This window comes from Mastomys coucha, unplaced genomic scaffold (assembly GCF_008632895.1).
Source record: "Mastomys coucha isolate ucsf_1 unplaced genomic scaffold, UCSF_Mcou_1 pScaffold14, whole genome shotgun sequence".
Classification (NCBI taxonomy): domain Eukaryota; kingdom Metazoa; phylum Chordata; class Mammalia; order Rodentia; family Muridae; genus Mastomys; species Mastomys coucha.
This window is the reverse complement of record NW_022196896.1, coordinates 24,561,952-24,586,430: the sequence shown is the minus strand read 5'-3', so window position 1 is coordinate 24,586,430 and position 24,479 is coordinate 24,561,952. Positions and strand designations below refer to the sequence as shown.

The window sequence follows — 24,479 nt, the reverse complement described above, 5'->3', positions numbered from 1 at the left end:
CAAGTAGAATGCAGAGCTGTAGAGTGAGAGCAGTTTTGTTTTAAAACAAGAAAGGTTGAATGTGGCCTTTTAAAATTAGAGTGTAATCATTTATATGTTCACTTATAAACTCTGTTATCAGTATCTCATACCTTTATTGTTGTGTTAAATTTTAGTTGAAAACACTAAATTTTCATACCAAATGATGAAGCATAAGGTAAAATAAAAGTGAAAGAAGCAATGTTTTTACTTAAGGCATTAGGGTATAGGATTATTAACTGACCTCTTGTAATCAAAATCTGGAATTTTATCCTAAAAGAAAGCATAAGGAATTATCAAATCTTCTGTTAGTTGCTTACATTTTGTACCTTCAATACATATGTGTGTGTCACACACATATTTCTAGTGCATTAAATCTGAAATGCTTAGAAGTACACAATCTTTTTTAATAGAACATATACAGAAAAATTATACACTACCATATATAGGATGATGACAGACTATGTAATTCAGAAAAAACCTTTTTTAATCAGCATAACTTCTTTTAATTCTTCCCCCTCCTGTTTCATAGTAGTATTTCATTTTACAGTTTAACCTGCCAAGTGAGTATAAAGTGGTGCTACATTTCAAGTCAGTTGACATGAAAACTGAAATGTGAATTCTTTTTTAAATTAGTTTTCATCTTCTGTAACATCTAATTCTTCATCATCTTCATCTTCTACTTGTTGATCCTTCCTTGTTCGACAGGTGGATATCTGTTGAAAAAGTACACAAGGAAAAATAAAAATATTTTTACATGTTTGGCATCTTTTTACCTGTTTTCATGAGACAGGGAACATAGAACAAATATTTCAGAAAATGAACAAGTTCCCTGTGATTTTTAAGGCTGAAGTCTCTATATCTCATTCCAGTAGTATGCTTCAGTAACATAAAATACCATTACTGTGCATTGTGAATTAAATGGTAAGTTATAGTAAGTTAAAATTAAACAACCTGGCAGTATTTGCATAATAATCCTCAAAGTGGATGGTAGAACCAAGTAAGTCTACTAGACAGCAATGTTGACAATAGACATGATGTGTTATGGATTGAGAAGATACTACCAGCTATACATCTTATGTGTTTCCCTTGGATATCTTACTTATAACTTCTCTGAGGGTGATTTATACCGCCCAGGACACACTGGGCTATGTTTGAACAGCAGAAGTGGTCGGGTTGTGGGTGTGTGTTGCTACAGACAGATGTTGCTAAATAGTTAGTTCTAGTGTATACATATAATCTTAACTCTTCCTAATCCCCAGGAACTTGATCTCAAGTTAGTAGGGGTAATATTAAAAATATCATAGTATATAAAATTCTTAACTGATGTATAAGATTCATTTTTAAATATAATTTTATATGAAATATAAGCAATAACTTTATGGAATATGTGTGTCAAGGGTAAAGTAATAAAAATGTAATTTGACAAAGGGGGGAAGATGAATGTAAAAGAAACAATGCATAAAATCCAATGACAGGAACTTTTACCTATACAAATTTTACACAAAATTGCATTTTGTGATTGTTTTATTCAGTTTTAAAATTCTGAGGCAATTCTGCAGATTTTGGTATATTACAAGTCATTTTAGGGGTTTGGCTATTGAACTAAAGAGCTGTACTCTGAGTCCATGAGTTATGTTTAGGAAAATGCCAGTTTTAGGTATAATTTCTAAATAGATTAAGTTTACAATTCAATTCTAGCATTTGTGTTTATATTAGATACAGCAAATGTACATGAGCACTGTTCTGTCCTTCCCATCTGTTTCCTCAGTGTTCTGCCTCAGAGAGAAAGTAAAGTATGATTACAGAAACTTCATTTTCAGTGAAAGATGACATCCGGAAATAATACATTGTATGAGGTGACCTAAGAAGGGAAAGACTTTTAGCACTGAACAACAAGACAACAACTCAAATTCCTCTGCAGGTTTTTTGTTGTTTTCCTGTTTTAATCTCACCTGTCCAGTTCCAGATGTGCACTTAGTTGACAATGATCTCTGAAGAGGTGACTTTGAATTTGCTCTTACAATATCTAAACGAGATGGATAATCTGATAGATACAAAGAATTTCGGAAAACCTGTTGCAAAATAAAATAACATTTTAAGTTTAATACTAAATGAACATCTAAGCAAGCAATAAAACATTTTAAATTGGACAGTAAATGAACATCTAGATAACCAATTTACATTCTTAATTACAAATCTAGTTAGATTAGAATAGTAGGGTAAAAAATTGTACTAGACTCATGCAAATTGATAAGCAGTGTAGAGCAGCCATGAGATTGTCTGACAGGCAATTGATCCAGTGTGCTATGCATTTGTCCTTGGTTTTGTCTGCTTTGCCTACCTTCAGCTGTTATTGATATTTCACTCCAGGAGTGCTATTGTGCACAGTGCACACTGGAGCCACCCTAACCCTACAAGGATAACAAATAGCATTAGAGTCTGGACTTGCAGTTTTCCTAAATGTTGTCAATGTTTTCCAAGCCTTCTTATCTCTTATATGTACCCCATGTTCCTAACATATAAGGAGTCAAGATAGTCAGGTGTGAATTTTAAACACCTTACAAACTCTTCTACTTAAAAAAGCCATTGTCATTCCAATTTCGTTCAATGTGTATTTTTCCTACACAATCAAAACTACAAACTTAAAAAGATTTTGTTTCTGCAGGTTCTCTTTCAATCTTCCTAATGTTTGTAATCCTTTAATAAAATTCGTCATGTTACAGTGGCCTCCAATCTAAAATTATTTCTTTATAACTGTAATTTTACTTCTGCTATGAATTGTAATGTAAATACATTTTTTTCTGATTTTTTTTTTAATGTGATCCCTACCTTCAAAGGGTCACAACCATGGGTTGAGAGCTGCTTGTGGATTGTAATTTGCCTGGGCAATAGAGAGACTATTTTACTTATAATCCCTTGGCATATTTGGTGCTGCAGTTAGTGCTGAGACATCTTAGGATGTAAGTAGCATAATTTCCATTTCATAACGATAAGGTTAACTTGCTCAATAATATACTACACTCAAATATGAAAGAAATTCACAAACACATCTACTATACAGCCCTGAAATGTTTAGTTTTTCATGTATCTCTTCTTTACAACCTACTTAGTAGCTAGCTTATTGACAGCAGTTATACGTGACAAAGAACATAGTTACAAAGAGCTACAAAGACCTGCCAGAGCAAGGTGGAAATCTTAAGGACTAAATATATATTAGTTCACAAGTCAGGAATAATAGAGAAAGGAGATTGATAAAAAGGTACTCCAGTTTTGTGGGAAAAGTACACAGATCACTTGAACCCATTACTAAATGTGGTATTTTTTTCCTTGCAGGAAAAAAAAAGTCTCAAGTGTAGTAGCCTTGAGAACAAAGCATTAAGAATCAAGTTGTGATAGAGTTTAAGAGTTGACTTCCACCTGTGCTGCAAAAAGAGCTGTCAGACCCCTGGGAAGTTTCTTTACAATATTTCAGTTTTAAGGGAGAAATTAAGTATTTTTATTAGAGTTGATGGACCAACTAGCATAGTTAAAATACATATAGATCTCTGCAAAGCTATGATTACATAAATATTTGCTATTTTATAATTGTAAAAGTCCAGTTCAATAATCTTTTAATAACATGAAAATGAGTAAGGATGAAGTACTCAGTCATCTTTTAACCAAGTATAATAGAAAATCACAAAGGATTAGTACTTTGGCTTATATACAATAATATATACCATTACCATATAAACTGAAACTCTAAAACTTCTGTACACTAACAGAACTGAGTTTAGATGTAAGCCTACCTCTAGGTCTTCATCCTCATCAATTTTTTGTATATTTTGGTAGGCAGTAGTGAAGACCTCTAAAGCTTTTCCATGAAATAACATTTCAATTGTGATAAACTCAGATAATATGTTCTGAAAAACAGAAAGATAGGAATTTTAAAAAGTTTTAAATCTGTATGTATTTAAGAGTTTAAGAACCATAAAGAGTTGTATATTCTCCATTATATATTCTTAGTATTTTGTGTTCCTAAGACCTAGTGTTTGGACAGTAGAAAACATAACGGCATTTTACAGCAAAATACTTAAATGATGCAAAGTGTTGCTATACTCACTATTCACTTTTTAAAAGTTACTTGTATGAAAATAACTAAATTGCACACTAATCCAGTATTACATGCCTATAAATATTTGTGTTAAAAATTTGAAACCGATAAAAGACTCACTTCTGAAAATAGACAGGAAACTGACCAACAGTATTTCTTACTTGATGATGTAGGTTGTGGGGAACTCTGTGGTACTAGTATATACAACTGATTATCATAATGAATAGCATTTTATTTAAATACCATTTGGAATTTCATACTAACACCTCCAGAGATGTACAGGGATACCTTTAGAGATTGCGTAGCTTCTGCTAAGAGTAGGAATTAATTGCTTAGTTTTTAGTTTCCCTAAGATAGGGTAAAAAAAAATTCCACAAAGGAATGATGCCATTATGCTACTATATAAGACTCTAGTTCAGATCAATAAGACTCTAGAAAAATGAAGCATTTCAACAAAGTTGCCTACCAAAGCCATTTTCAGGATATACTAAAAGAATGAATGTAAAAATAAGAGCTTCACACAATTGTTAGAGTGAAAATGACAAAAACAATTAGAGGAAAGCTCAGGGAAACCACCATTGATTTGGCAATGGCTATTTAGCTCTGACACTAAACCACAAGCAACAGAAGAAATGTTAAAATCAAATGAACTATCACAGCACCTAGAAAATAACTTAGTTTTTCATGCTTACATTGGTCAACCTTTTTTATGTACATCATTAATCTTCTGATTAGAAGCTGAAGTAACACCACAGTCCATAATATGTAAGGATCTGGCAAGCTTAACAAACCCATCTCTTAGAAATTTCTATTATTCTGCACTTGTTGATATCACTAGTGAAATGCTTTGTAAAGAGGCGTCTGGTTAATTATGCAAATAATAGTTTGTAATAATTGATCCAGTTTTACAAACAACAGAATTTTAAATAGGGGAAGTTAATAAAGGTGAAGTCTCCCTTGCTGTGTGCTCTTTGAAAGTAATTGACAGAAAACTACATACAAGTTGGATGCACTACGGGCCTGCCCCAGAGCATTTGGATCTTTTGTCATGCTCAGCTTTCTTTTTAGTACAAGTTTTGTAGTTTGTAATAAATGTACCACATACAAGTTTTGTAGCCTTATTATTACAGAACAGATTGAAGGTCTACAATAAGAATGTAATACTTATAAAGGTTTGCATTAATGAGGATTATACAGAAAACCTTTGTTAAGGATTTGTGTAGATCTGATAATTGGCAAATTATTACAGAAGAGTTCCATTTAAAAATGTTCACTTATATAAATATAAATAAAAACTTTCAAATATGTTTAATTTAAAAAAAGAAACTGAATAATGTCCCTAAAATTGAAAATGTGTTTTCATGATACCATCAGAAAGCACAGACAGCCAACAATGTGAAAAAGCAATGGCATCTATTATTTAGTAAGAATCTTGTATCCAGAACATGATAAAAAACAACCCAATAGGAAAATGCAGAAAGATCACCCAGTTGGAAAATGCACAAAGGCCTGTATGGGCGTTTCTCTAAGGAATATATACAAATGATCAGTAAACATTATTCAGGATCACAAGTCAAAACCACATTAAGATACTACTTTACATACATCGGTATGGCTACAATATGATCATTCTACTAAGAAGGAAGTACTGAGGTGTGGGGAGCCGCAGCTGCCACCCTATATATATTGAACACCTGGTCTCCGGCCAGAGCAGAGAGCATTGTTAAACAAGCCCTTAGTTGGAAAAGCTGAGTGCCTCTAGTTTGTGATGCAAGCTGGCATGATTTCCTGCAGCCTATTATGCTTTGCCACATAGCCGATGCTGATTGGGACCAGGGAAAGTATTTAACCCACAATGGCTGGGGGCTGGATATATAGAAGATGTAGGGGATAGAAGTAAGATGTAGGAATAGAAGTAAGATGTATGTAGGAATAGGAGTAAGTAAGATATAGGGGATAGGAGTAAGTAAGATATAGGGGATAGGAGTAAGTAGGAAATAGGAGTAAGAAGAAAGTAAAATATAAGTAGTAAGATGTAAGTAGTAAGATAGAAGTAGTAAGATGTAAAGATGTAAGTAGTAAGATAGAAGAAGTAAGATAGAAGTAAGTAAGATGTAAGAAGAAGATATAGAAGAATATAAGAGAAGCTAGCTAGAGAAGAAGTAAAAATTAAGGTTCCTTAATAAACTGCTTGGAGAAGAGCTCATTGTTGCCTCCTTATTTCCGCTGGACGGAGGGGCAGCAACACTGAGGAGTCAAGAATGTGGAACCATTATACAATGCTAGGAAAGATGTAAAATGACAAAGCCATCTTGGAACAGTATGGCAATTCCTCAAAGAGTATCAGTAACTTTTTAATTTTTCATTTCATATTCATACATATTCAGAATATGTATTTCATATAAAGATGAAATATAAAAGTATTTCCACATAAGAATGTGTTTATGAATGTATAAACAACCAAATAGGAACAATTAAAGTAGCCACTGACTGATTAACAAATATATAATATTTACAAAATTTATTTGGCCAAAAACAAAGAGTGATACATCCTACAACATGGATAAGCCTGCATACATGCTAAGTGAAATAAATCACAAAAACTGTTCTATCCATGGTAAAATGTCCAGAATGCCCTATCCACAGAGAGAAGACTAATGGTTTCTTAGGGTTAGTAATCCCTAGAAACTACAGACAGCATTCAAACTCATGGAAACGGAACAATTCTCTACTCAATATCCACTGAGTCAAGAACAAAACAAAAAATTAAAGAGTTTCTATAATTCAGTGAATATACAACATACCCAAACTTATGGGACACAATGAAATGAGTGCTGAGGGAGAAATTCATAATCTTCATTAAGTGCCTTCATTAAAGAAATTAGTGAGATCTCTAATTAAAAAAAATAGGGTACAGATCTAAAAAGAATTCTCAACAGAGGAATCTCAAGTGACTGAGAAACACTTAAATGTTTTACACCCTTAGCCATCAGGAAAATACAAACCAAACGACTCTAAGTTTCCATTGTACACCTGCCAGAATGGCTAAGATCAAAAACAAGTGACAGCTCAGTCTGTGGACCATGTAGAGTAAGGGGAACATTCCTCTACTGCTGTTGGAAGTCTAAACTTGTATAGTCACTTTGAAAGTCAATATGGCAGCTTCTCAGAAAATTAGGGCTAGATCTACATCAATACCAAGCTATACTATTCCTGGGCATATAAACAAAGGATGCTCCACCATACCACAAAGACACTATTCAACTATGTTCATAGCTGTTTTATTTGTAATAGCTAGAAACTGGAAACAACCCAGATGTCCCTCAACCAAAGAATGGATAAAAAAAAATGTGGTACATTTACACAATAGAATATTCAGCTGTTAAAAACAATGACATGAAATATGCAGGCAAATGGACTGAACTAGAAAAAATCATGCTGAGTTGAGGAAATTTAGAACCAGAAATATAACCACGGTATGTACTCACTTATAAGTGGATATTAGCCATAAAGTAAAAAATAACCATGCTACAATCCACTGACCCAAGAAGTCAAGGAGGGCTCAAGGAGGAGGGGTGTGTATGAATCTCCCTTAGAAGAGGAAGAGAATTGACATCATGGGTGGGCATGGGAAGGGACTTCATGGGGTTGAGAACAGGAGGGATTGGGTGGGATGATGGAGAGAGAAAGAGTGCTGGGAAAGCCAATTGAAATTGGTGGGATGGGATCTTTGGGATGAACTAGAAATCTAGTGCACTGGAAACTACCAGGAATCCATGAAGTTGACTCTAGCTAAGACTCCAAGCAATGGGGGATATGGAGCCTGAAGCAGCCATTTGCTGTTACCAGACAAGATTTTCAATAGAAGTATTGGGACAACCCAGTCATAAAGCTTTCAAGCTACAATTTGTCCTGTCTATAAAATATGCAGGGATAAAGATGGAGCAGAAATTGAGGGAAAGGCCAACCACTAACTAACTGGTTTGGCTTGAGACCTACTCCATGAGCGGGAGTCCATCCCAGACACTGTTAATGATTTCTGCCTATACTTGCAGACAGGAGCCTAGCATAACTGTCATAAGACAGGCTTCACCCAGGAACTGATTGGAAACAGATTCAGAGATCTGCAGCCAAATATGTGAAGCTTGGGGAATCCTGCAGAAAATGGGAAGGATTGTAGGAGCCAGAGGGGTCAAGGACACCTCAGTAAACCCTACAGAATCAACTAACCTGGGCCCATAGGAGCCCACAGTTGATTCAACTGTCAACTGGGGAGCATGCATAAAACTGACCTAGGCCCTCTGCACATATGTAGAGTTGTACAGTTTGGTCATCATATGGGACTCCCAACAGTGGGAACAGGGGCCCTTTCTACTGTATGCTTTTGGGACCCTTTCTCTCTATTGGGCTGCCTTGTCTAGAGCCTCAATAGGAGAAAATGTGCTTAGTCTGGCTGAAACTTGATATGCCAAGGCTGGTTGATATCCACCGGAGGCCTCCCATTTCTTGAATAGAAAGGAAAGAGAAGTGGATTGGGGTGGGGGGAGGGTAGGTTGGGAGGAGAAGAGGAAGGGATATAAAGTAAATTAATTAATATAGCCCCTTTAATGTGCCATTGTATTCATAATTATATTTAATAAACTTTGATTTATAATTCTTTTTAGTTTAAGAACTCTGGGCTAACAATCAGTATGTTATTTTTTCCTTAACTTTAAGTAAGGTTAGAGAACATTCTGTATTAAGTTAATTACCTTTATGTCCTTTATTTTCTGCTTTTCAAAATTGTCAATAGTTTCCTCCAAGTGACGACTTGTACGGGTAGCATCAATTGTGGCTCTCTGTAATTCAGTTTCTGCCTAAAAAAGTGAATGCCCCATGAAAGAAAAACTCATCAGAATCCATGTAGATGAATCTTTTGGCGAAAGTTACCATTTTATAGTTGGCTTTCTGGCCTAAAAGTGTAAACTGTTCAAATTTACCTTTTACCACATACAACGAAAGCACTATATTAGATAGTATGCACAACACAGAACTTTAAGTTTGTTAAGAGACATTCAATCTCAAACAACAGTCCTTTCTTTAAAACTATTTTCCCTGTTGCCCTTGGATGTACTGTAAAACTACTTTCTGTTTTCTACTGCTTCCCTCTACTTCAATCTGTGTTGTTTATCTCATTGTCCTTTTCCCTCAAAGAAAAGACTTGTAACTGGTTACTGTTTTCAGTGCTCTCATATTGTATTATTTTGTAATACAGACTATCTGATATGACTAATTTAAAGATTAAATGAAATAAAATAGATCTTTGTGAAGGAGTAAGAGTACACACTAGGATGACCTACAGCTATAATGATTCCCACTACAGAGAATCAAAGTTTTTATTATTACAACATGCAAGTACTTGAGGCTAGGGAAAGTCAAGTGTCCTATCACTGTTTACTTTTAAGAGTTCCTCAAATGCATGAGATATATAATTTTTAATTTTTGAAGCAGGGTCTCCTTATAGAGCTAGTGTTGTCCTAGGATTCTCTAACACAGGCTGACTGTGAACTCATGCCTTTGCCTCTTGACTGCTGATTATTATTAGATGTGTGTCATCATATCTACGTGTATCAATATTTATATAGTTTTGGAATATATGTAACATGGTCTATGTTGGCTGTAAGCTTACTATCTAGTGGAAGAGAACCTTGAACTTCTGATCTTCCTTCTACCTTCCAAGTGATAGGATTACAGGCATGTACTACCACTCTCAGGTTAATCAAATTCTTACAAGCTAACAGCATTGCATTGTTTCATTAGTTTATGATATATAGCTATATATAGATATATAGATATGCATGCAAACAACTAATATATTAAATGGCAATTTCTAATGTTTTGCTTTATGCACTCATACTAGATCTGTGTTGTAAAATCAATTATCACAGCTACTATCTAAACATTTCTATTTACTTGTGGATTGAAGACAGATTTTTTTTTTAAACAAAAGCTGTTTTCTAATACTCCAGTTGTAAAAATTTAGGCACATAGAGCAGGAATGATACTGTTAAGTGTAGTAAATTCCAATTCCATCATAGTATTTCTTTTTACGCATCTTTTCCTTCTGGACAATAGTGGCTACCAGACATCAAATGTCCTCTTAAGCAGTACCAACAATTAAAAAACACACCTCAACTTTATGATTAAATTATTCCAAATAAAGTTTTGTTCCTTATACTAAAATTAAATTTGCTCTAAAGTCATATATCATCTAATATGAACTTGTCATCAAAGTTTTGAGCTATAATACTCTGACATTTAGTTATTGCTTCCTTTTAAGAGAATCTGTAAGTTGAAACAAGTAAACAGGTTTACTCTCAGGATCCACTTCTTGACACACCAATTTATTGCCCACCTGCGACTGAAAATTTTCATAAAGGAAAAAATACATTTCAAAGAGAATTGAACACTATAAAGTCAAGTCATATGCCTTTAAAGAATTGCTCTTACAATTAGTGTAAGTACATAACTTTAAGATACTAAGCACTTAAAGGTATATCAACTTGTATCTGTATTTGTTTATATTTACCATATAAAGCATAGTTTTAAAAAAGACTTTCAATTTAATTTTAACTAGTATTAAAACCTATTTAAAAATGTTTCTGTGGCCGGGCGGTGGTGGCGCATGCCTTTAATCCCAGCACTTCGGAGGCAGAGGCAGGCGTATTTCTGAGTTCGAGGCCAGCCTGGGTCTACAGAGTGAGTTCCAGGACAGCCAAGGCTACACAGAGAAACCCTGTCTTGAAAAACCAAAACAAACAAACAAACAAAAAAAACGTTTCTGTGCTTTTGTTAAAACAGAAAATTCAAGTGTAGATCCTTTTGAAGTTTTGTTCTGAAAGTGGCTATCAGTTACTTGATTTCTGATTTTGTTTTTCTGAGAATACTCAGACTGACTCCTAATGATTACATTGTGATATACAGCTCTTGTGACTTTTATTTTGTGTCTTGCCTTTGTCCTTCTCATTTCCTGATGTTTTAGTTTAAGAATTGCAAGTCTCTTCAGGACTGGTCAACTTAGAAAAGCACAGGAAGTAGAACAGTTGGAGTCTTGCTTCCCAGCTTCTGACGATGTCTGTCCTTTTCTAAGATCTGAAATCAATCCTCTTCCAGAACAGAGAGCTCCCAGAGCCAGTCTTTACCAAAGAAAATATATATGTGTGATCATTATTATATTCACTGAAAATTGCTCAAAATTCTACAATGAACCAATCTCAAATAGGAAATGTTAAGACACAGTTCCGTGAACAAGTAACAGTATATCCAGTTAGCCAAGACTATCAAAGATGGTAAAGCCACACTGATGCTTTCAAACTGTGTTACAGCCATTCAGAAGTCATCTGGTACCTTGGAGTGGCAGTAGATCCCAGGATTACCTTCAACAAAAGAAGGGACTCCAACTCATTTATACATTGAACCTTAGATACTACTGAATAAACAGTTGAGCTGTAAGAGTCTATCTTCACATCTGGTAAAAATACTCTGATGCTCTTGGCTATTTTTATTTTTATATTTAATACATTTACATGTAAAGTGTGGTTTAAGCTCTAGTTTCAGGTTATCAGAATATTTGAGTAGGTCTATCTAGTGAGCAGAAGAATTCACCTATAACTTTTGTTTTTCCCACCTTGTTTGAGGGGTGACTTAAGGACTGTTCCTTCCTCTACAGCAGTGTTAACATAGCATTTGTCAGTCAGAAAAGTGTAACTTAGCAGTATATTCATTTCTGTGTTAAAGATCAATATGGAACTTGTGATTCAATCAACAACTATGCAGGATTACAGATGGTATACTTTACCTTCATAGATTCTTTACCCAAGGAACAAAACAAATTTTGATTACTGACTTAATTCTTAAACACTGGTGACTCCCTAGTCTGACAGATCTCTAGTTGTCAGGCATGAATTTGTAGCATTCTCTGGTTTCTCCAGTTTGCTTTAAACAGACTGTGGTTTGAAATCCAAAGCTCCAGTAAATGTCCAATACGTATTCCGCACCAGCCCACCTTAATTGCCTCTTTGTTTTTTATATTTATTTATTTTATGTACATGAGTAACACTGTTGCTGTCTTCAGACACACCAGAAGAGGGCATCTGATTCCATTACAGATGGCTGTGAGCCACCATGTGGTTGCTGGGAATTAAACTCAGGACATGTGGAAGAGCAGTCAGTGCTCTTAACCTCTGAGCCCTTTTTTTTTTTTTTTTTTTTTAGAAAGTTGGGCATATGTACCTTTGGCCTAAAGGAAGATGGACCAAGCAATTGGTACAGCCCCAGGAGACTCCCTTCAGGAATGAAGGTGTTCTTCAACCTCCAATGCCCCAAAAGAGTCACTCTATATTGGTGTCTGGCTAGGTTGGGCTGGGCAGAACCAACCTTGAGCAAGAGGGAGCCACAGGCAAGCTCGACTGGGGAAGGGTGGCAGGGAGATGTTAGTGCTTTCTATACAGTTGCTAGAACTGCATGTGTTTTTGCTGGTCATCGATGAAACACATTCTAGTTCAGGAAGTAACAAACATTCCTATTTAGATACCATGTATCTTGCTATGTGCTTAATTATACTGAAATCTCCTAAAGGTTTGACTAAAAGTTATCACTATGATTTCATGGGTTTTTTTTTTTTTTTTTTTTTTTTTTTTTTTTTTTTTTGGATGAAGGATATTATGGGAAAATTTCTCCCCTTCCTTAAAAGTACTGCAGGTAGGACACCAAGACATTAACATTTACTTTTTAATTTACCCTGAAAACATCAACATTTCTGAGTGGACTGGGGGTAGTCTATTATGAAAAGCAAACAGGACTGGGTTAGGAATTGGGACTGTTTCACAGCTGTCTAGTTTCTCTCATGAGGATTCCTAAGTGGGGTTCTTTTTGCCACTGACATGAAAATTCCCAACTTAGAACTAGAGATGTATAATTTCCATATACATTTACCTTTGTACTGCATACCCCACAAACCCTTTTTGTTTTAAAGACGGCAATCCAAAGGATACAATTACATGTCGATCAGATGGATTTCGCTGGCGTGTTCTTTCTAACTGAGATAGCTGTTTGGCTTCTCGATTCCTTGCTGTTAATGTTGCTTTGAGATCATCCTGTAAATAAGCATTTTTCTTAATAAAACTTTCTAACTTAAGAAATAAAACATTCTATCTTAAGAATGGAAGAATATTTGTTTGATCCCAGCACTGTGAGCACACAAGTTATGAGTACTGTAGATGTGTCTTGTGTATGTATACACATGAAAGCCTGTGCATTTCATTGATATTTCCTCAAGATAAGACATCCTATTAATGGAAAGTGAGCCATACAAATTCATGACTATAACATTGGTTCTGGTGATACTTCCATGAGCTAATTTGTAAAAATCAAACACTGAAAAATAGTAATTTTATTTTGTGTAAATTTTACTCTAAGTTGATTTCAAAAGCAGTTTGTCAGATTTTAAAAATATAAGTCACCATCTTTAAAACAAGAATACATGAACATATTTATCACATATTTTAAATGTTTCCACAATAATGATTTTTACTCTTAGATAGAATAATAATAAACTCAGCAAGCTTGGTAAAAATGATTCATTATTTTTAAAGATCCAAGAAAATCTTTTTCAAAGTACATAAAAAGAATAACTATATGTTTTTTTATTTGTTATGAAAAAGACAAGACCTCATACCTTTTTCATAATACCAAGTGGATAAAAAGTGGGCTGACTTACTCGTTTCATCTTTACAATGGTCCCATAAGCTTTCAAAGGTTCAACTACTTTGGCTTCAAGTCTTTCAACCTATTGAAAATTATATAAAATATAACTGACAAGAAACATAGAAATACCAAAATTTAAATCCTGAAATAAAGATCTATGCTGTTTAATCTGAAATAAATACTATACAGATCAATAGTTTTGAAATCTTGTTACAGCATAGTTACAGCTTCAGGAGGTTTAAGGCAGGCAGCTGCCATTTCTATGTGTTCAAGCACATACTGTCAAACATCACAGATGCTACTCCCAATTCATAGAGCTCAACTGTCCAGAAAAATTAAAAGCTGAAAAATACAGTGTTACTAGGGACATTTAAAGGAACACAACCGTCAAAAGCAAACAGCTTATGAATTATTGTATTTGCTGAATTGTTATAAACAGCCACTTGATGTATTAAAGCCCAGAGAACAAGATAAATGGGCTTAGTGTTGCTGATCTGCCAAACTGTACAACTGATCTCTTTTTATCTAGAATTAGATAGTTTCTCGAACTCAACTAAATTTTCATCTCAAAGTGATAGTAATTCTTTTAAAATACTAATAAAAGGAACTGAAGAAGAAATTTTATGTAAATACATATACAAGAAAATGATGAGGCACTGAAACTTTGCCAGGGTGTGCAAGCAAATGACATCTATTGCTTAAAACAAACATTTTACAGCAAATAAAATGCTTTTAAAAATGATACATGTTTACCTAATCAATCCATTTCATTTCATGTTAATTCTTTAGTTTCTGGAAATAATGTTATATTGATGTTTCATTTTAAAAGAGTTTAGGAAAATGTAAAAAGTAATAATTTAAAGATTTAGAATTCTAACATCAATGTTGTGAATACTCAGGCCAGTCTAATGACCAGCACTCTAATACCATACACTGTGAGGCTTATCCTTGTCTGTTCTAACAGCTTCCCTTGTCTTTCCCTTGCCTACCTTTGCCATGTTCATTAGCATCTCCACCATTTGGTAAGCAGGGAAACAGAGCAGAGCAAACGCAAATCAATCCACTTTGCTATTTGATAGCTAGCATAAAACTTTTCTAGAAAGGGGAACTTATTGGTAAAATAGGACTTCAGGGTTATCTGTGAGTAAAAACTATTTCTGAAACATTAAATCTCCAGTTACCATGTATTGCTTACTATAGAAGAAATGTATGCCAAGAACTCAACATTTTTCTTACAGGTATCCCTGAGGGATTAGTACTCAAGTTTTGTATGCATAATGATGACAAGTTAATAGATTATTTCTCTTTTTAACTTTCAGGAAATGAAAATTTGTTTTAGGCTTTAAACATAAGAAAGATCAATGGAGGTTGTTACAAAAGTAAAAATGCAATGGAATTTGAACATGCCAACTTTTGTTATGTTAACTGGTATCTAAAAGAAGTACATGAAAATGCTTGTGCAGGATTAAGAAAATACTGATTTTTAGATAGATCTCTCAAGAGCACAGCTCTGGTCACTCAAAGCACACACACAGCCAACCCCTCAGCTGTATCACTTGTGTTATAGATCATAGCTTTTCGATTGTTCAACTTCCAAACCAAGGGAATATCAGCAACGTGTAGCCCATTTATTAGTAACTTGTTATCTTGTCACTTTCAGCATTTCCATCTCTAGTCATTCTTTAAAACGCACTTGGCCCACACAGGCCATACATGTGCTTTTCTTCACCATGACTGCTATATATGTCACCTTTTCTGAATGCCTGCTCCCTGTTATCCTGTTGGCAAATGCAGCGGTAAACTCAAGACTTCAAACACACCTGACGTTTCGTTTGAAAGCTATCAGGTCATAGAAAGGTTCCATAAAGAGGGCCCACAGCGTTACAAACAGGAAAGACATTTTTATCAAGGGTACATTCACCACTGCTGGGTAGGTTACAACAAGTTCACAATTCCTACACACTGCTTTGGCTTATGACACCAGAACCTCACTTCATACCTCTGCCTGGCGGTAATCTTGAAGTTTGGCAAACTCATCAGCAAAGTCTTTCAGACCCTGCTTTAAATTTGGGGTCTCGGTGGAGGCATACATGTTGATTTCATTCACCAGGAGGTCGGCTTTGTCTCGAAGCCTGGCAGTTTTCCGTACATAAGCAGCAAAGATTTGGCAAAGCTCTCCAAAATGCTTCTCCACATTTGTGACAGCATCCTGCAGTTGTTTTGTTTGAGCATCTCTAGGAAAAGGAGACACAGAACAAGTGTTCTTGAAACAATAGGACGGGTGTCCTGTTAATTTTACATGCAAACATTTCCGGGGCATCCTGAAGCCCTGAAGGGCAACATTCCCAACTCTCCCAGAGACCCGTCCTTCTCTAGGACCTCATGCAGGGAGAGTCTGGTCCTGCCTAGAACCTTGCAGGCCCGGGAAGGGCCCGGGCCCAGAGGGCCGAGAAGGGGCGGCGCTGCCGCGGCCTGGGCACCGGCGGCCTCCCGGGCTCTGTACCGCGGCGGGCCCCGCACTGCTCAGGGGCTCTGTACCAGTCCGCCCCACACTCGCCGCAGCCAAGTGGACCGGCTGCAGAGCGCCACCGGGACCGTGCGGCCTCCTCCCGGCCCAGCCGGCCTCCAGGTCCTCGGCCCGGCTCTTCTCGCCCACCCCGCCCTCTCCCTCGGTAGGCCTGCAGGACGAGGCCCCGGTGATTACCGGTCATCCAGATTGCGCCTCAACATCTTGCCTTTCGCGCCGCCGGGGATCCAGGACGGGAGCCCAACGAGCGCGGCTCCGGGCCGCCAGGGCGCGCGGGAGCAGGGGACGCCGCCACTTCTACCGGGAGCTGAGAGCGCGCCGTGCGCGCCGCCGCGCCTGCCCGGCGTTTCCGTGGCGACGCGGCGCGCGCTCCGGCGGTCGAGAGCAGGGCAAGGCAGACCAGAGGTCATTGGGCAGAGGGGACTCCAAGCATTCTCCTTCAGCTCCTGCAGCTCTCCAGCCCTCCCAGCCCTCTGGAAGCAAAGGAGGAAAAACAACCCGCCAGCCACCGGAAGGGGTACAGGAAAATAAAGGTGAATGGGGTTCAGGCTCAGCCTCTGGAGGTGTGGACTTAATGCTTTGCGTGTCTCTGGGCTTCTCTGTTGAATGGGACAACGTGTGGGCTCGTGGAAGCTGCCTTTGGAAAAGAACCGCTCTATAAGTTAGATTTCTATTGCTGTGATAAGACCCCCGACAAAAATCAAGTTGGGGAAGAAAGGGTTTCTTTGCCTGACATGTCCCAAGTCACAGTTCTTTGAGGAACTCAGGGCAGGAACCTGGTGGCAGGAATTGAAGCAGAGGCCATGGAGCAACACTGCTTGCTGGCCTATTCGATTGACCTTATATACCCCAGGACCTCTTGCACAGGGGCGGTACTCTCTACAGTATTACCGGGCCTTTCCACATGAATCATCAATCAAGAAAACAGCCTACAGGTCAGTCTGATAGGGACATTTTCTGAATGCCCCCTCTTCTCAGGTTACTCTACCTTTGGTCAAATTAACCAACAAAAACAAACAAACAAACAACAATAGCAACAAAAACAAACAAAATAGCATCAACAAATCTAGGCAACACAACAGCACTTACTGCTTCATCTTTACTCATCTTTAATTTTATCTCTTCCCCCTTCAGCTAACTTCGTTTCTACTTTGTGAAAAAGATTGTTAGACCCAGTTGAGGTATGAGCCTGAATGAAGGTCCTCAGATGGAAGAGACACAGATAGAGCCCACAGTTAGAGCCTTTCTCTAACTTCTGAGAGGGAGGTTTCTCTTCCGAGTGAACTTGAGGTCCAACTTCAAGCTTTGTCTGCTTCTCAAATGCCCATCATCTCTGAGAACAGAGTCCTAACCTCCGGTCAGAACAGTCTTTGCTCTTATAGACCTCACAGCCTTGGTGGAGGATAAAGCTAGCCAAACAATCGAACACATATAACACAACCCAGAAATGTGCTACTGTGTCAAGTTTTGTTTTAAGAACAAATTATAAGACCTAGTGGCCTATAAAAATCCACTAGTCAGTTCAGGATTCTGTAAATGGTGTGGATGGTTCTTTGGTTCTGTTCAGCTGGGTTCTTTCCTGCCTCCCAGGTTGGCGAGTCTGTTACTAGCTGCATAATCTCACTAAATGCTATGGTGTTGAGCAAATAAGTCCTGCAACTGTGAGGTGGGGAACCAGATGTGTCCAATCCTGCCCCCCTCCCAAAAAAATCTCATCTTACGACCAGTAGGAGTAAGAATTGCTCCCTCCTTGTCCTGGGCCTGTATGCTATGGTGGTACATGTATCCTTGTGACTTCTACCTTTACCATAGCCTGGTATTCATAGCCTGGTGGCTAAATTACAGCTTTAAGCACCTGGAATTCCTCTTCATGAAAATGAAGCATTCCCAGTACCTCAGTACCAACCAATAATGTACACTCACCCTGAAAAAACCCTACCTACTACCCAAGGTTTATACAGCCCTTATTACCCTCAAATAAAAAGAGCTGTAACTCTGAAAACATCCAGCCAACAGAGTTCCTGCGGACCCAGGACCCACCCTGCCCGGTGATTATTTTTTCCATTCTAGTCTATACACAGTGCCTGAGTACCCCAAAGGTAGAAGCAGAACTGGCCAATTTGAATATGGTTTGAGTGTCCTCAAAGTGTTCATGATTCTGAGGCTTGCTTTGCTCCGTAGTGTATGGTGGGAGATGTGGACATTTCAGAGAGGAGCCTAAAGGAAAACATTGGGCCATGGAGACTATCACTCTTGGAAGGGATTAAGGTGGTTTTTTGTTTGGGTTTTGTTTGTTTGTTTGTCTGTTTGTTTGTTTTTGTGTGTGTGTGTGTCTCTCTCTCTTTTTTGTTTTTTTGTTTTGTTTTGTTTTGTTTTGTTTTGTTTTTGAGTAGCCCTGGCTGGAACTCTGTAGACCAGGCTGGCTTCGAACTCAGAAATCTGCCTGCCTCTGTGCTGGCAGTGCTGGCAGTGCTGGGATTAAAGGTGTGTGCCACCACTGCCTGGCTTGAGTCTCTTATTATTAGTTGTCTAGAGAGGTTGTAGATTAGAGTCTGACGTCACCTGGATGTAACTTTTTCCATCCACACCTGCTGCTACCATTTTGACCAAATCCACTATATGAAGTTTCTGTCAGAGCAGAGCCACTAACTAGCACCATGCCCTTGAATAGCCAGAACTGTGAACCAAATCAACATGCATTTGTAGACACTTGCTACCCTGAAGCATATTTAAAGATTTTATTTATTTATTTATTTATTTATTTATTATGTTTATGTGAATGCATGTGTGCCTCTTGAATTTATATGCACCATGTGTGCTCAGGAAGGCCAGAGAGGGCATGGGTTTCCTTGGAACTGGAGTTGCTGGCTGTTGTGAGCCACCATATAGGTTCTGGGAATGAAACAAACCTCTGCAAGAGCAATAAGCCCTCATAACTTCTGACCCATTGCTTTAGCCCACTAGCCTCAGGTGTTTTATGACAATAACATAAAGCAGACAGATACAGGTGGCATAATTAATTTGTCTGTCATACAGCAGGGAACCTGTCATGTGACAACATGCCTTTTATTTCCACCAGGTCCACCAAGATTCTTTGTATAGCTTTGTTCTAAACTAGCCAGTAAGACATGGCAAGTCCCGCTGTACACATGCCTTTAAAGTGTCTGCTAAATTACCATGGGTACCTTGGCACTATTGGTTGGTACAAGTTACATGTTCCACATTAAGATGGCACACTAATTATCATGGGCCCACGTAGTGGCTGCTTCTGTTTGTTAATCCATGTATCAATTGGACATTCATGGAACCAAGAGAGCATGTGCTTACAATGGAGCTTTGGTTTGACCTTGTTGAAGAACTTCAGTGAAGAGGAGGCATTTAAACTGAGACCCAAAGGATGAGAAGGGGTTAACTAGAAGAAAGGGGGATTAATATTAGGCCAATGAGAGGGCAAATTGACTCCTTCTTTCCCAAGGCAGCTCTTTTCTCTCTCTAGAATTACATATCTTATATCTGTATGGATGTGACATCTGTTAATAATAAATTTGATGGCCTGTGGCTTAGGTAGGAAATAGGAGGTAGAACATTCAGGTGGCAGAAAGGATTCTGGGAGAGTGTCAGGTAGGAGATTTGCCAGGGAAGATGTGACAAGATGTATGCATGGTACCTAAGCATAGAAAGCCAGCCATGTAACAGAATGAAGATTATTATAAATGGGTTAAGTTATGATCCAGTCAGAGAAGAGCCTAGCTATATGGCCAAGGTATTTATAAATATATTTTGAGTCTTGAGTCTTATTTCTATTTCTGGGAGCATGGGGTTAGAAGGAAAAAAGACCAAACTGCTCTACTGTTCCCGGCATACACACTGAACCTATTTCAGACTGGGTTTTGTATGTGCCATTCCCTGTGCCTGGATATTCCTTCTCATGTCTTCACATGGATGATCCATTTTTAGAATATATAGAATTATGCTTATGAAGCTCCGACAGAGGAAGGCTCTCTTTCTCACATCTCCAAGTTGCTATGGTATCTCCTGTGATGTTTCCCCTTGATGCACATACCACTCTCAGACATTAACCTGTTAATGTGCTGGTTTGCTATTTCATGACTCCATGGAATTAGTTTTCTATTTTGTTCACTGTCACCAACTCACCAAAAAGTGGAAATAAGGAGGTGGCCACGAACTCTTCTCCAAGTAGTTTATTCAGGAACCTTGTACTACAGAATCATTCATTCATTTCTCATTCTCTCTCTCTCTCTCTCTCTCTCTCTCTCTCTCTCTCTCTCTCTCTCTCTCTCTCTCTCTCTCTCTCTGTCTCCCAGGCCCCAGCACTTGCGGGTTAAATACTTTCCCTGGTCCCAATCAGCATTGGCTATGCGGCAAAGCATAATAGGCTGCGGGAAATCATGCCAGCTTGCATCACAAACTAGAGGCACTGAGCTTTTCCAAATAAGGGCTTGTTTATTGCAGGGTAGCAGCTGCGGCTCTCCACAGTTCCCCCTTTTTGTTTTAAACGCAACAGGCAAGAGTAGAGGTCTGATCTCCAGTAACCATGAGAAGGACATTGCAATGGCCTTACAACCCTGGTGGTAATATCTCTTGGCAAAATATCTGACCCGTCTTTGAGAACACGTACATCTAGTTTGTACTACAAACCGGGCTTATTTAATACAGCCACTTGGCACGTGTCTCTGTCTTAGGTGATTTATTTGCCAGAGCCCTAACTCGTAGTAGCCAAGTTGGTGCCATGCCCATCCTATGTCTTTTTCCTGGAGGTGGGACCTGGGGCATCAACCCACATGCAATCAGGCATGCTCTCCAAGAGACCGCTAGAAGCTGATCTCTAGTGCAGTGCTTAGCCTCGCATCCTGAGTGTGAAGAAGAACATTAAGAATAGTTAACCAAGCCTGTGGAGATTGCCCCTCCTCCAGGGCTGCAAATGCTTGCACTACCAAAGCAGCCTGGCATTGCTGCTGGACCTGCATAGATGCACCACAACGCCAATATACTGACAAGGATCAGTAAAGCACCCACAGTTCCAATACCTGCCCACTCTTTCAGATGATTCATAGCGAGGGACAGGTCAACTCTGGTGGAATCCACGTAGACTATGGCTATTCGAAGATCCTGCAACAGATGATCCATTTCTCTTATCAGAAGGTCATTTTACAAAAGATAACATTGATTTTGTACCAAATAGGAACATATGAATTTAACTCAGTAACAAATTATAAGGCTTTCTATAGCTATACAATTAAATCTGGCTATTTCTTCCCTATTTCAAATATAACCATTAACAACCCCCTCTAGTCCCAAAGCCCAGGGAACTGGGTAGACGACTCATCATAACTTCTTCAAGCTGAACGGGGGGAGGGGTAGGTATAAAAGAGGGGTGGGGAAGGAAAAACAGAATTAGTCTTCTGTGTCTTAACTGGATCAGGCTGAGGTTCAGGACACCAGGAGTTCAAGCAGGCAAGTTCAGCGCGTCTGATGAAGGGATTTACCAAGGGTATACATTTCTGTAACATATGGATCTCAAAAACACAAAAACAAAACCCTTAATCATCAATATAAAGAAATCTACCTGGGTGGTATTTGGGTTCCCAGTGCCTCAAAGTCTTCAAATAAGAAAAAGTCTGTCTCCATTTCTGATATAAATGACAAGATAAAATTCCTTATCTTGTTAAATGCTATAAGTGCACCATTGGACAGGTGCATTTGACCAGGGACCAGCAGGGAAGGCATCTCCCACTGGCTCAGTGAGACAGACAATCATAGGTGCAAAACAGCCTCCTCCCAGCAACAGCCACATCTGTTCCAAGTTTCCTTTTTAAGCTTGGTTACTCTAGGGGCAAAGGTGCTAGTAGTTTAGTATTACTACCATGTTTCGATAGAATTTGGTTTATTTTTTTATTTACTTTTTATTTCCAAGGCAAACTAACTCTTTATTTGTCTCCAGACTGCTCATCACTTGTCTCTACTTCACTAGACTCCACACCTTTTTTAATTCTTGTACTGTTAAGGTATTACCATAATTTAAACAAAACCCAGTTTTAAACATTCCATTTTCTTTAAAATCAATATCAAAGCATTACTGTCACATTACAAAGCTTAGCTGCCAATTCTTACATATGGATGCATGATAGTGCAATTTTGAATACATCAAAGACATCGTTTTAAATCTTATCTCTGGTCCAGGCCTCACCCTTGGCCTCATTAAATTTATAAGGGGTAAGAATTACATAAAATATCATGAAGACCTGTTTTCCTGGGCCGGCTCATGCCACGTGTTGTCGCTTAACATGGCTCCAATCCTGAGTTACTAATTTTAAGCTAATTTTCGGTTACCAATATTACATGCAAAAAGCTGTTGTCCCTTTTAAGAGTGGCTCGTGCAGACACTCAGTCAGCCTCTATCAGCTCCTTTTCAGCTGTGCTTAACTCCTGGCCACAGCACAATGGCTTATCAGTCTCTGCTATACAAACTGAGACTGTCTTTTTCCTGCAATATCTGTGAAGAGCCTCTAACTGGGAAACAGTAAATGCCGCAGTTATACCATAAGTGCGGACTGACTCAGCCAAGTTCTTTATGACTTTAAAATCCAATGGTTCATGAAACCATTTGCCCTTAGGCATCTTGAAACATAGGGAAGCAATGCTGACCCCTAGCTTCCCGACAAACTTCTGGACAAAATGAAGTACCGTAAGTGGCAGTGTTATAGGGGGGAGGTAAAGATATAGGTGGCCCTGGGCCTGTGGGCTCCACCCTAATGGTGGACTTCTCTATTTTCTGTACTAATTTCTCAAGTTCCTCTTCAGAGTCCGAGCCACTCTCATCAGTCTGATCTTTCTCAGACTTTGCGACCTCTCTTCCTTCAGCTGCTCTAACACTTCCTGTCCCTTCTCTACTGCTTTAGAACACACTTTATTCTCCAGGCAGCTCCTAATCAGTTTCCAGATTGGTCGAACTCCACCTTTTAAGGTTCCTTCCTCCCAGGCAAAAGCCAGATCTCTCCCTAATTCGTCCCAGCTGGGCAGAGTCAGGTAACCCGACACCACGAACCAAGGGGCAACAATATAATAGCTCCTTAAGAGCAACAAACACGGGACAAGATTGCGAGTTATCATACTATCACTTTTGATTTGCCCTTAACGGGACTTTATTGCTCCACTCCGGAGACCTTATTGCTTCTTTACTGAGGCCCTTCCCTTTCATCCCACCTTACCTGGGAACTTACCAGTCGACTGCCCTGTCTGCAAGGAGTTCTGAGCTGTAGAAGATGTCCCCGTATGGGCCACCATTTGTTTCTGCCTCACCAACCAGCGGAAATAAGGAGGCAACCATGAACTTTTCTCCAAGCAGTTTATTCAGGAACCTTGTACTACAGAATCATTCATTCATTTCTCATTCTCTCTCTCTCTCTCTCTCTCTCTCTCTCTCTCTCTCTCTCTCTCTTTTTCTTTCTCCCAGCCCCCAGAACTCGTGGGTTAAATACTTTCCCTGGTCCCAATCAGTATCGGCTACACGGCAAAGCATAATAGGCTGCGGGAAATCATGCCAGCTTGTATCACAAACTAGAGGCACTCAGCTTTTCCAAATAAGGGCTTGTTTATGGCAGGGTAACAGCTGCGGCTCTCCACAGTTCACATTTTAGTGCCAGTGCTAGCCCCTGTTAGACCTTAGTAGGAATTGTTGATGAGCTGAAGTCATCAGTGAATAAATAAATGTGTGAAAACCCCATGACTGAGCGTTTTTTTGTGTGTGAGGAAGTAGAGGAGTGGAGATGGCTGTGGGATTTGATGAGAGGATGGGTAGGGAGAGGTCCTGCAGAGCATTTTTGCTAATACTAATGAATTTTGACTTTGGTCCTTATATGAGTCAGGGTTCTCCAGAGGAAAAGAACCAATAGGTTGTATATGTGTATAGCAAACGTTCATTATAAGGAAATGTTCCAAGTGATTATGAGGGCTGAGAGGTCTCAAGATCAAAGGCAACATGAGAGAAGCAGCATGGAACAACAGTTCCAGCATAAGAACTAGAAAAGCTGGTGCTGCGAATATCACTATGGAAGCTAGAGTTCTAATCCTCAA

The 24,479-nt window shown here is 38.5% G+C and overlaps 1 protein-coding gene across 2 annotated transcripts; it reads right to left on the bottom strand.

The window, feature by feature from the left end:
- Positions 1 to 404: 404 nt before the first annotated feature.
- On the bottom strand, positions 405 to 16,873 carry Fam92a (family with sequence similarity 92 member A). 2 transcript variants are annotated; one of them, XM_031366588.1, is made up of 10 exons: positions 16,563 to 16,846; positions 15,858 to 16,092; positions 14,848 to 14,868; positions 13,872 to 13,940; positions 13,147 to 13,248; positions 10,509 to 10,514; positions 8,866 to 8,970; positions 3,810 to 3,923; positions 1,974 to 2,093; positions 405 to 734 (listed from the first exon to the last, which is right to left on the bottom strand). In XM_031366588.1, the coding sequence occupies exons 1-10, from the start codon at positions 16,793 to 16,795 to the stop codon at positions 651 to 653; spliced, it is 1,089 nt and encodes a 362-aa protein (XP_031222448.1). In that variant the 5' UTR covers positions 16,796 to 16,846; the 3' UTR covers positions 405 to 650. The 2 variants fall into 2 exon arrangements, with proteins under 2 accessions (XP_031222448.1, XP_031222449.1); XM_031366589.1 differs by lacking the exon at positions 14,848 to 14,868 and having other exon boundaries at positions 16,563 to 16,873.
- Between the last annotated feature and the right edge of the window lie 7,606 nt (positions 16,874 to 24,479).